The sequence below is a fragment of the Neopelma chrysocephalum genome, unplaced genomic scaffold, assembly GCF_003984885.1.
Source record: "Neopelma chrysocephalum unplaced genomic scaffold, ASM398488v2 Primary Assembly neopelma1_128, whole genome shotgun sequence".
Classification (NCBI taxonomy): domain Eukaryota; kingdom Metazoa; phylum Chordata; class Aves; order Passeriformes; family Pipridae; genus Neopelma; species Neopelma chrysocephalum.
Window position 1 is genome coordinate 1,601,750 of NW_020897790.1, and position 12,363 is coordinate 1,614,112.

At 46.6% G+C, this 12,363-nt stretch overlaps 1 protein-coding gene across 7 annotated transcripts in view; it reads left to right on the top strand.

Annotated features, from left to right (window-relative positions):
* SLC4A4 (solute carrier family 4 member 4) overlaps positions 1-12,363 on the top strand; it is a 139,838-nt gene that overhangs the window by 108,436 nt on the left and 19,039 nt on the right. For all 7 annotated transcript variants that reach the window (XM_027698542.1, XM_027698545.1, XM_027698539.1 and 4 more), the window contains 8 exons: positions 1,884-1,971; positions 2,713-2,867; positions 3,144-3,257; positions 3,974-4,148; positions 6,874-7,007; positions 9,356-9,627; positions 11,286-11,356; positions 11,586-11,774. In XM_027698542.1, coding sequence (XP_027554343.1) covers positions 1,884-1,971; positions 2,713-2,867; positions 3,144-3,257; positions 3,974-4,148; positions 6,874-7,007; positions 9,356-9,627; positions 11,286-11,356; positions 11,586-11,774 — 1,198 coding nt within the window. The remainder of the gene's footprint in view (positions 1-1,883; positions 1,972-2,712; positions 2,868-3,143; positions 3,258-3,973; positions 4,149-6,873; positions 7,008-9,355; positions 9,628-11,285; positions 11,357-11,585; positions 11,775-12,363) is intronic.

Genomic DNA, 12,363 nt, shown 5'->3' on the forward strand with positions numbered 1-12,363 from the left:
GTGTGGCAGATCCAGCATCAGGTTCTCCTCGCAGGCCTCCTGACTGAAGCTTTTCACTGCAAAGGCACCTTTCCTAGGACTTGTCTGAGATTCCTTTAACCCTTATGGAGTTGCTGCTTTTGCTGCAGGCTGGAGGCATGGATGAGCAGGCTGGACTCGGATCTTGGTTTAGTTGCTCTTTCTCTTTTTTTTTCTTGTTTTGGGGACAAGGACAAGGGGATGGGACATGGGACGACCCTGTCTCCTGGACTGACCATAGCAGGGTGTCCACCCCCTAATGCAAGGTTACTGGGCTTGTACATCCTATTGCTGAATTAGGACAAAGAATTCGGAAAATGCCACGTACTGCTTGTTTTCCAAGAGTGTTTTAGTAGTGCAGGAGCATTCAGGTGCTGCTGCTCTGTGCTGGAAGAGATCCAGCTGGTGGAATTATTGCAGAAGACTCTTATGAAAATACCGGGAGAATGCCAAGCAGCAACTCCTGAAGTTATGAACTCTTTTTTTAAAATTCATATATTTGGCTAAGTTGCATCCTGGAGTTTGGAAAGAGTTGGCTGAGGAACAGTTTGTCTTGAATGTTGTTTTATAATAACTGGTGAAACAGGGAAAGTTCCAGGAGGTGGGAGGAGAGCAGGGGACATAACCTGGGCGTGTGTGGCTTACTCACCTCCATGTGAACCTCAAGTAAAACACTTGAACGCCTTGTGAAGAACTCGAGTAAGAAGTGTTATGTAGTAATGCCAATCAGTATGTATTTATGGATCCTGTCCTATCGCTGCCTTTTTTTTTTTCGTAGGACTCTAAATTTTTTAAATAGAAAGTCTACTTGTTTGGATATAATACTCCTTATAAGCCATTTGACTTAGTACTTCACAATATTTTGATTTAGGGAGCTAAAATAATACTTAATCCAGTGCTTGGAATGGGAGAGGTATTTCTGGTGAGGTTATTTCATCTGTGTGTTTGCACTGACAAAGGTTTCGTACCATGGTGTTTTTCCAGCTCATCAGCAGTGACTTGGATGTAGTTGCCGTGCAAAGAGATTATGTAAGAAATTAAGTGTCCAAGGCCAAGTTGGATGGGGCTTGGAGCAACCTGGATTAGTGGAAGGTGTCAGGGGTTGGAACTAGATGGCATTTAGGTGATAAGAGAAACTTTACTCACGGTATCCCGGAGTGCCCAAATAAGGAGCAATATCATCTTAGAGAAGTCCTAGAGAATTAGATAAGGGATGTAACTCAAACAAACAGGATGCAAACTAAGCTCTGTGTACCCAAGCAAGATAAAGAACAAACGTTACTGTTTTTGGTGAAACACAGTGATGCTGTGCCTGCTCAAGAACTGAGATCCAGATGACAAAGTTTAAGACCCAGAAGGACCAAAAAAGGACTTCCAATAGGGATGTGACTATGTAAAGCAAACTAATGAATATGCATTAGTAAGCAAGACTATCTAATGAATATGTAAATACTTTGTGTAATAAAGAGTCCTGTCTATCTGTCATTTGGCATGTTCGATTAGAGAAGCTGTCCTCTGAACGTCCAGCACTGAACAAAGAATGCCCTTTTTAACACCCACAAATTGGTGTTAAGAAGTTTGTTTCTGCTGCTTTTCAGTATCATAGGGTCATTTCCACCCCAAACTATTCTGTGGTTCCATGAAACAAGTCCCTGTGAAGGTGGACAGGTGTTGTGTGTTGCACAGGACAGGATGGGCCGCAGGGTGTAACCTCTGCTCTCGAGGTAGCTGGAGGCTGCTGGCAGCCTCTGCATCCCTAACAAGAACCACAACTTTTTGAAGTTGTATTTCTGTCTAGATGTTGTATAAATAACAAGCAATTTGTTTTGCCATCCTAAATGGGAACAATCTCTTGGTTTTGTCAGATTTCTCTTCATTCTGCTGGGACCGAAGGGCAAAGCAAAGTCCTACCATGAGATCGGCCGAGCCATCGCCACACTGATGTCGGATGAGGTAGGTGTCTTGGCATCTCCCATGGAAAAAGGGTTCTCCCAGGTAATGATGTCCATTTCCCCAGGCTGGTCGACATGAATGAGCATTCACGTAAAGCTGGAATATCCAGATGTCACCTCCTGATTCCATCTGTGAACATAATTATTGCCTCTGGCCTCATGGTTTTGTAAAAGCGTGACTAGAGGAGGCGTTCGTGCACCGTGTGTGTTTTCCTGCTGGCAATCACTCTTGCAAATCAACTGTGAATTAATTGTTGAATTAATTCTGTCATGGTCTGTGCCTTGTGTCCCATTCCACCATCCCAGCATCCCACAGCCACGCTTCAGGTGGTGTCATTATTTCTGTGTCACAGAATTGAAAATGAACCTGGGTTTGATAGACTTAAGTAGGTGGCTTTGTAGAAGTGTCTTCTCAAATTGAAACTCTTTATGTAGAGGAAAACTCTTTTTTTGGATAAAGAAATACATGATTGCTTTAGTAATATTTTTAAAGGTTAGAAATGTATGTTTTGCTTAAAATTAGAAACATACCTGCAAGAAAGAATCTCTGTCATTGTCGAGCTGAAGGAAGGGGCTTTTCTGAGGGTCACACCTCCTCATGCCAAATGTCCTGATACTTCTTCAGAGGTTTTTGAGAAGGAATTAAGTTGGTATTGTAGAACATAACTAGGCAGCTGCCTCTGGAGCCTGGACTACAGAAAATGCAAACCTATTCCATATGAAATCTCTCTTTTCCTTGCAGGTATTCCACGACATTGCCTATAAAGCCAAGGACCGGCAGGACCTGATTGCGGGCATCGATGAGTTTCTGGATGAAGTCATTGTGCTCCCCCCTGGGGAATGGGATCCAGCCATTAGGATAGAGCCTCCCAAGTCTCTCCCTTCTTCAGATAAGAGGTAATAGCAGGAGACAGGGTCCATGATGAAGGACAGTGGGCATCGGGTCTGAAGAGGTGATGGGAAGAGCCGGTGCTTTGGTTGCACCAGGGGTATTTATTGAGTGACCTGCAGCTGTCTGTCCATATTTAGAAAGTCCTGGAGGTATTTTCAGGTCTTCCTTAGTAGCTGGAGGGAGGATGTTCCTGCAGTTCTGTACCTTTTAAGGTGATACAGGCACATAACAATGTAGCTGTGTTCTGCTTGGTCCTTCTGACACGCCGTGTTCTTGCCCAGGAAGAACATGTACTCGGGTGGGGAGAACCTGCAGATGAACGGGGACACCCCTCACGACGGAGGGCACGGCGGCGGGGGCCACGGGGACTGCGAGGAGCTGCAGCGCACGGGCAGGTGGGTCCAAGGATTAAAAAGTCATTAAAAAGGACAAAAGGTGACAGGTACCTGTCTGCCACCGTGTCAGAGCAGTCCTGGTGTTGGTGGGGAGCTGTGAGCAGGGGAACAAGAGGCTCAACAGAAACATGTTTCAAGCTGACAGTGTCAGAGCCACGTGGAGTTTATGAGAGTTAAATGCTGTCTTGTCTGGCATCGTACAAAAAGGCATGTCTGCAAGTGAGTTCCCTTGTTCTCCAAGATTATTTCCTGTGTGTTTTTACATCCAGTTCTTTTGCTGGTTAACAATTTGAAGCATTTTTCCGTATAGCAGATTGTTTGGCTCGCCCAGCCATGGTGTCTGCCATGTGGAGAAATTTAGTCAGGGATGTAGACCAGAGTTAATCTATTTTATTACATCAACTAATATAGTTGGAGAAAAAAAACCCCAACAGACAAGCTTCCTGAACTGCAAACTGTAGTGGTCTGTTTAGCAAGACTTGTGTTCCTGAAATTTGTCTCTTTCCAGCTGCATCACATGTTCAAGATATTATCTATCTTTACAACATTATCTCTGATATTCCTGGACCACCACAGCTGCAGTAAGACTGTGTGTAATGTGGTGATCTCACTCCTTTGAGATAATACCTCATTGCTGGCAGTGTCTCTGATGGCTTATCATGGTGACTTTCACTGTAAAACATTTTTCACGAGTCTCCTCTTTCTTGTCCTTGCAGATTCTGTGGGGGCTTGATCAAAGACATAAAGAGAAAAGCACCATTCTTCGCCAGCGACTTCTACGACGCTTTAAACATCCAGGCCCTCTCAGCCATCCTCTTTATCTACCTGGCCACTGTCACCAACGCCATCACTTTTGGGGGATTGCTTGGGGATGCTACGGAGAACATGCAGGTGAGCAAGAGCTTTCAGAACCAACAAACAGCATTTCATTCTTACTGTCCGGTCAGAGGAGCGTTTGGGCACCCACAGAGCTGGAATTCTGGATACAATAATGGAGTTGTCCTGTGTTTTTACTGCTTTCTCTGCTGTTGTTGGCTGTCCTTTGACAGATTGTACAGGAGTTACCTTAAATGGGGATTAAAAGCAGGCCAGGAGGTGGAGAAAGTGTTTGCTTCTTCTCTAGAGAGAATTTCCTCTGATCTGCTCTCAGTTGTACCATTTCAGTCCAAATAAGTTTGCTGAGTCTGATTCAGACTTTCCATGTCTGAATCCTCTGCCTGACTCCTACAATACCTGGGCTTCTGTCTCTGGTGAAAAGAACATCCTAAAATTGATAGGAAAGCGAGTAAATCAGGAGATGTGACACAGGAGAGAACGGTAAGGTCGTTAGAAAGATGAATTTTGAAGTAGTGGGAGATCCTGAGAACCAGCTGGCATATCCGTGGACGGGCTGGATCAGTGGACAAGGCAAGAGTTGGGGCTCCAAAGGATAGCTTGGGCTAAAGGAAAGGGATTCTGCATTAACAATGCCATAGGGGCTTCATGTTAGTGGAATAATAGGAAAAATAGGAGGTTGTATTTAGACAGATTCAGTGCAGCCACATCAAATCTCCTAACAATAATTAAGATTGTAGTGACAGTGACTAAATTACTAATTTAAGCAGGTTTAATTAAGTTAAACATGGAAAAGGAGGGTGTGTATCTGGAACTCTGTGCTTCCCTGTGATGAACTACAGGCTGGAGTAAGATCCAGCAGCCTGTGGAGTACCAAACTTCCTTCTCCCCTGTGCTAACAGTTTGCCTTTTCTGAGAGTCATGGAAGTCAGGAATTGAGGGGCCTCTGGGACCCATCAGTGAGCAGCACTGGGCTGTCACTAGGTAGCAGAGCAAAGCCTGTCTGCTCTGCTTCTGAATGAGGTGCAGTCTTTAAATTAGGAGGAGAAAGGGGGAGTGTTACCCAATTCCAAGTTTAGAATCACTTTATCGTGAGTGGCCAAAAGCCTCTTCCGTTACCTTTGTACCCCATGAACATGTATTATCAAGTAGCAAAAAAAGAAAAATGGTATTTTTGGGGCTACCACATCACAGTTCATGTGTCTCGTTGGCTGCAAAGAGTGATGTGACTGCTGCTGGGGCAGACCCTGAGCACGGCCTGTCCCTGCTGCCTGTCCCGGGAGCTGCTCCGGCCGGTGCTTCCTTAACAGCTCGCTCCAGAGTTCTGTGTTTCTGCGAAAAGACACTATTCTTAGCTTCAGACACGTGGAAGAATGCAGGGGAAAGAGATTCCAGATGCGCTGGCCGCAAGGGCCCTCTCCATGAGAAATGCCAGAGGAGTGGAGGGGATCGGCAGTGTGGATGCCGTTCCTCGCCCCGGGAGCAACCGGCTCATCCTCAGAAGTCCCCCAGAGGCAGCCAGCAAATATTACTTCCTTCAGTATAAACACTAATTTGTGTCTTTCCAAGGAAGAGAGACACAAAACTGGACTTAAATTCTTCACAATACCCCTGATAAGTCAGGAAAACTGCAACTCCATCCCTGCAGCGTGTCATGGATGGGAGGAAGGATCTGCGTGTGCTGTTAATTAACATGTGTGGCATTAATGAGGCTGCTGGTTCACACAACTCCAGCCATGCACATAAGCCCGGGGTTAAATCCACCCCTGGTTGTTGGGAACATGTTCCTGGAGAGGGTAATACTGATGGCTGCACGTCCTATTCAGTAGAAGATGATGCTCTTATTACTCCTTTAAAACTCAGTCAAGTGTAAATAGATTAGGAGTAAATGAGGTAAGATCAGCACGTTCTGCACACTCGGCCAGTAATCACATTTTATTGCCATTTATATTTCATCCACATTTTTCATTTTAAAAGTAGATATTGTCCAGCTACAGCTGGACATGAAAATGCAAGAATGCACCAAGTGTGCTGTTCTATCCTTCTCCAGCCAAGCTGCTTTGCCACGCGTGCCAAAGGTAATTGTAGAGCTCGTTAAGTATGGAATTTATGGCTTGCTGGTGACATCTGATGAAGTTGGGTCTTAACACGTGGCTGCTGGGTGAAACAACCTTACTTGGTGTGTGTCTTACTTACTAAACCAGTGACTTGAAAGAGAGGCAGGTTGTTTATCTAGAAAATGTCTGCTCAGTTGGAGAGAGAAAATATCCCACGTCCATTGTCCTACACTGTCCTACACACTCCTACAGCTGTTTGAGGAGTCCCGCAGACGTGTCTCTTTACTGTCAAAGACTTGGAAGATCATAGAATGATACAATGGTTTGGGTTGGAAGGAACCACAAAAGGATCTGGTTCCGACCTCTCTGCCACGGGCAGGGACGCCTTCCACTAGACCAGGTTTCTCCAAGCCCTGTCCAACCTGCCCTTGGATGTTCCAGGAGTTCTGAAATCCTTTAAATGGTCCTTGAAAATGCTCTCCCCCCCTTGTCAAATATAAAATATAGTATATAGCGTTGATAACCTGTGGAACTCAGATAACCAAGGGGGGTTGGTGGTTATATCCTGAGTAACTGTGGATTGTGTGGGACCAACACATCTCAGTGTGAGCTGCAGGAGAGGCAGAGGACGCTCTTCCCTTGCAGCCCATGGCCGGTCACCGACAGAACTGCTCATTTCGAAAGGGTTCTGCAGCAGAAGTGACCCCTGTGCCGTGTGTCCGCAGGGCGTGTTGGAGAGCTTCCTGGGCACGGCCGTCACCGGCGCCATATTTTGCCTTTTGGCTGGTCAGCCCCTCACCATTCTGAGCAGCACAGGGCCCGTCCTGGTCTTTGAGCGGCTCCTCTTCAACTTCAGCAAGTGAGTATGCGGGGGAAGAGGGCGGGGGGGAGGAATGTCCCATGGTAATGAAATCCCAGCCAGGGAATGAGCTGCCTGGCGGTGGGGAAGGAGGGGATTTAGTGCACAAAATGAAACATGTCGCTGTTCCCTCTTGAGATCCAGTGCAATCACATCAGGGATTTTCCCGGCACGCATGTCCCAGGGCGCTGCCCAGTGTGTGGCTGCCTGTCTCCGTGAGGCCTCCTGGAAAGAAATCCTTGACCAGTTCAGTCCTCCATGAGCAATTTGCTCTAGTTTACAGCGTGCTGCTCCTCCCAGCCACTGCTTCCCTGGCTGCTCTGGATTTCCCGTAGGAGCAAAGAAATCAATCCAGCTCTTCACTAACAAAACCCTGCAGGTCTCCAGGTTACCAAAAATTTGGCCTTAAATCTCTAATAGTTTGAAATAATCACTATCATTTGTGAAAGCAAAAGTACCTGTGATAGAAACAGCCCCCAGAATTCTGCAGTGGAGCTTTCCTGCAGTAGAGGCTCTTGGATTTTTTCCATTTAACAGGTATAAAGAGGTTCTACTCCCTCCCCTTTGTTGATAGCTGACACCCAGAGCCAAAGGGAGCCCATTTTGTTAGGTGTGCTCATTTACCAGTCCCACATCTGCAATACCAGGAAAATACACAGGAATCCCTAAGGGAATCAGTGGTGTTATGGATGATTTTATGCATAGGGCTGCTGATCCTTGGGCCTGTGTTTTGCAAGGAGATCGTTTTAGGTTACACAGAATACACCCCAAATCCCTTGCAACCCATGGTCGTGGCATTGCAGGTTGTGCGGGACTTGTGTTCCTACACATAGGGAGGGATAGGGGCTAGGAAGAATAGATGGAAAATTAGATGATTCCAGAGAGGGAAACTGTAAGCTGCCAAAGGGTTGCGAGCTCCACAGTGGAACAAGAGGGGAGCACCTTTCTTTTCTTCCTTTGGCTGGAATAAATGAATAGAGTCAGAAATGGGCATGGCTGCACCTGTTGGCATGTGGCAGGCATGGCACAGCCCAGGTGCAGCACACAGCAGGAAAAAAGCAAGATGGAAAAGCACTTTGTACTGTTTTGGGAGGGAGAAGGTGTTTATTTTTAACCTGAAAAGGAGGTGGTGCAATAAAAGCCATTGTCCTAACAACCTGCCGGAGCAGAAAGGCAGGAGTTTTCAAAGGGAGCCTTTCTCACAAGGAAATTGGAACCGAGGACTGTGATTTTTCTGTAATGCATTTGTGGTTGTTCCTATTCACAACGTGCTGTTCCCTCCTGTGAGCAAAATTAGAAAGACTTCCCATCTACTGACTCATTGGAAGTGTGACTCGTGTGTGTGCGTGTGCGTGCGTGCGTGTGTGTGTGTGTATGGAGGGATTCCTAAAAGCACCTCATGGACCCAGACATGTGCCTGGCTTTGGGTGCTCCGTGGTGCCATCATGGGGGGGTCGATGCTACAGGACACAGTGCTTTTCCACCTGCTCTGTCAGCTTCAGACATGCTGCAGGAATTTGAGGGGTAAAAGCCAAACTAATATAGTTTGAAAGTCTTTGAAGTTCTTCAGTGGTGTGGAGCCAGAGTGTACCTGGGCTCCTGCCAGCTGCCTTCACGTGGATGGCAGCTCCTGCCCCCTCAGGCACGGACTCCGGATATTTCAAAGCTGTCACTGGGGTCTTTTGTTATTATTTTTTTCTCCTTCTCTTTTTTTAAATCACTTTTTTTTTTCTTGCTGCTTACCCTCTCCCAGGCCAGGGCTTCTTGGCTTCCAGGGTTGGGACTGCCAGCCACAGCACCTCCCACTCCCTTTCCCAGAATAGACAGTAACCTCCCTGGCAGGTGCTTATCTGCACCAGTGTCCCCTTTTGGCACTTGTTCACTCCTAAAAGCCCACCTTTGGACTTTGTGCCTCCATGACACTGCAGCCTTGAGCAGCAAACACAGGGCCATCGTTCCCAGCAGGGAACAGTGCAGTTGGCTCCATGGTTCTCCTCAGCCTGCCAGTCCTGGCACCAGGGTTTGTCACAGAATCACAGAACATCCCAGGTTGGAAGAGACCCGCAAGGATCAACAAGTCCAACTCCGTGCTCCTGGCAGGACTACCTAAAACTAAACCATATGACTGAGAGCATTGTCCAGATGCTCCTTGAACTCTCTCAGGCTTGGTGCCATGACAGCTTCCCTGGGGAGCCTGTTCAGTGCCCGACCACCCTCTGGGGGGAGAACCTTTTCTTTATGTCCCATCTCAGCTTCCCCTGACCCAGCTTCATTCCACATAACATCTGCTTTCCTGATCTTGTCTTAACTCGATGTTTTCCTTTCTTGCCACCCCTGTCTTGTTGCAGGGACAATGACTTTGACTACCTGGAGTTCCGCCTCTGGATCGGCCTCTGGTCAGCCTTCCAGTGTCTCATTCTCGTGGCCACCGATGCCAGCTTCCTGGTCAAGTACTTCACCCGCTTCACTGAAGAAGGATTTTCCTCCCTGATCAGCTTCATCTTCATTTATGATGCTTTCAAGAAGATGATCAAACTGGCGGATCATTATCCCATCAACTCCGAGTTCAAGGTGGACTATATCACGCATTACTCTTGTGCCTGTAAACCAGTAGATCCAGGTAAGAGAGTGTTTCATTACCTCTCCAGTTTGCAGGTAGCAGGTGGCATTTGCTCTCTTTTTCCTTTGTGCTGCAACCCAGATAATAGGTAGATTATTCCTTCTTTATCGGCTGTCTTCAGATACCCTATCTTAGGTTTTTTTGGAAGCTGAGGGGTGAATTTCACTATATGTCCCAACTGGAATGCTGGTATAGCCAACTTTCCTGGGACTCCTCTTGTGAGCAGCATGATCAGTAAAGAAGCTTCTCTGCACCCTTGTCACCTTGCATCCCTCTGGCTGTCAGTTCCAAATGGCATTCCTCTGAGAATTCTGTGAAAGGGCAGAAGTGGTGGCCATGTCACTGCCATGGAGCTCAGGTCACTCCTGTTTCAAGTGCTGGAGCTGGATTTATTCAAGGTGTTACCCAAACATGGGTGGTTCCCACCTCCTGGTTGCATGGATGAGTGGGAAAGCACAAACAATTCCTCGCTAAGCGGAAGGGAAGTGTATCCAAAGGGTAGCCTATCTCCAGAGCGTGGGCTGCACGGCAAATAGAGCCTGTATGTATAGGTCTGGGTACACAGCCGGGAACAAAGGGAAACAAAACCCAAATCCAAACAGAGGGAACGCTGGCTGTATCATTAGGGAAGCAGGGACCACTCCTTGGATCCTACACACAATGAGGAGTGAGTAAGAAGCTTGGTCTTGTGCTCAAAGTAAACTGCAGGTTACCTCAGCACACCTGTCCAACAGGAAAAGCTGCTGGCTGCTCCTCGCAGGTGTCACGAGCCATTTCCCTGGGAGCCGGGTGCCTGCCTTATTTATTAAACACAGGATCTTGGCGAGCACATGGATGCTGCTCTGGTGCTGCCTCCATTGGAATGGCACAGTGTTTTCCTTTTCAGAGCCAGGACGGTGGGAATGGTCAATGCCAAGTCTCCACTTCCTATTGAAACACCTGTGGCTCTCCAGACAGCAAAGTAAAAAAAAGTTTATTTAGCAAAACCTCAGTAAAATGGAGGTGGTGAGCCTGTTTGCAGCAAGGACTGCATTCCTAAATGAAATTTCAAATCCATGATTCCTAATGCTGCAAAAGCCAGAGGAAAACGTGTCACTGCCACAGGGAATGCTGCTCCTTCTTTCAAAGGAATTATCCCCATCCTGTTGATTTCAATTACTTGCCATCTTTTTGTTTCTTTTAATTCAAAAAATGTGTTTGTGCTGGACGCTAAAATGCATTTTGCTTTTCTGGATATCTTGGGGGTTGTGCTTACATTTGAAATTAATCATTAGAGTGTTCTGTGGATATTTACTTTAATCCAGAAATCATTAGAAAAATATTGGAAACCCATCGAATGTTATATTGTCTGTCTGGTTTTCTGGTTTGTGTGGTTTTTCTTTTTTTTTTGTTTTTTTTAAACCATGAACTCCAAAAAAAACCTCAGTTAGGTTTGGATTATGTTTCACTTAACCTTTTCTTTCAGTTTTGTGAGTGATTAATGATTGAAGGCTTTTGAATCTCTCTGAAACAACACTTGTGACTCACTTTACTGGAGCAAAGAGGTGGCAAACAGCTTGATGGAGTCAAGAAATTACTTAATAATTGGAATTTTCTCTCCTCCCGAGCCGTTTCCTGCATCCTGCTCACCAAACACCCTTTTCTCTTCTCTCTTGCAGTTAATAGCTCGTTCTTTAACAGGACAGCGGTGCTGTCAGACGATGAGCTGGTCTATTCCTCCTCTGAAATGGTGAGTTCCCCTTGGGAGGGCACGGATTCCATGGGCTACAGTCTCACGGTGCTAATCCAGTGGCGAGCTTTGGATCATGAGAAAGAAGTGGAGCTTGATGGGTCACATTCATTTGTGGGGGACATGTGTGAAGGAAGTTGAGACACAGAATAGTAACTCCTTTTAGTCAGACACCAGCAGGAAAATGGTCTCACCCAAATCATTCTATGACTCCCTTTTATTCCTGCAGGACAACACCACCATTGACTGGGCTGCTCTGACAGCCAAAGAGTGCTTGAAATACGGGGGAAAACTTGAGGGCAACAGCTGTGGCTATGTCCCTGACATCACCCTCATGTCTTTCATCCTCTTCTTCGGCACTTACACCTGCTCCATGGCCCTCAAGAAATTCAAGACCAGTCGCTATTTTCCCACCACTGTAAGTATCTCCTTTCACCCGAGCAGTCTTCCCGAGGGCAAAGCTCAACCTTCCTTTTGGAGTAGCTGTCACGCACACAGGGAGGGGTGCTCTGCAGGGAAGCCAGGTTGGACTGGTTGGGATAAAAACATGGAACTGGTTAACCAAGGTATGCCCGGGATTGCTCCCAGTGGTTCTGGAGGGCACAGGTAAGGCACAGAAGAGCCAAGAGGAGCCATAATCTCTCCTGGGAATGTAGCAGGCATTTTAAAGGCACTGAAGACAACACTTCCAAACTTACAGGCACCTCTCAGGTGCATCTGCTTGTTTTGTCCCCTCAGGTGAGACTCCCACAGCAGGCGTGCAAGCCGGAGCTTTCCGTGTGTGCCAAACCCGTGTTTCTCTCTGAGACTTGCCCCATTTTTGGCATTCTGACACACAGGGATTTATCCTGCATGGATGTTTACTGTCCTGCTGTGTTACAATTGAACCTCTCTTACTTTTAATAAAAAGGAAACAAATTCCATCCGGGCTGGAATGCAGCTCAATTTGTCTGTAACCATGTGAACCCAGGAAACCAGGAAGGAACAATGGCCCTAGAAAGCTCACA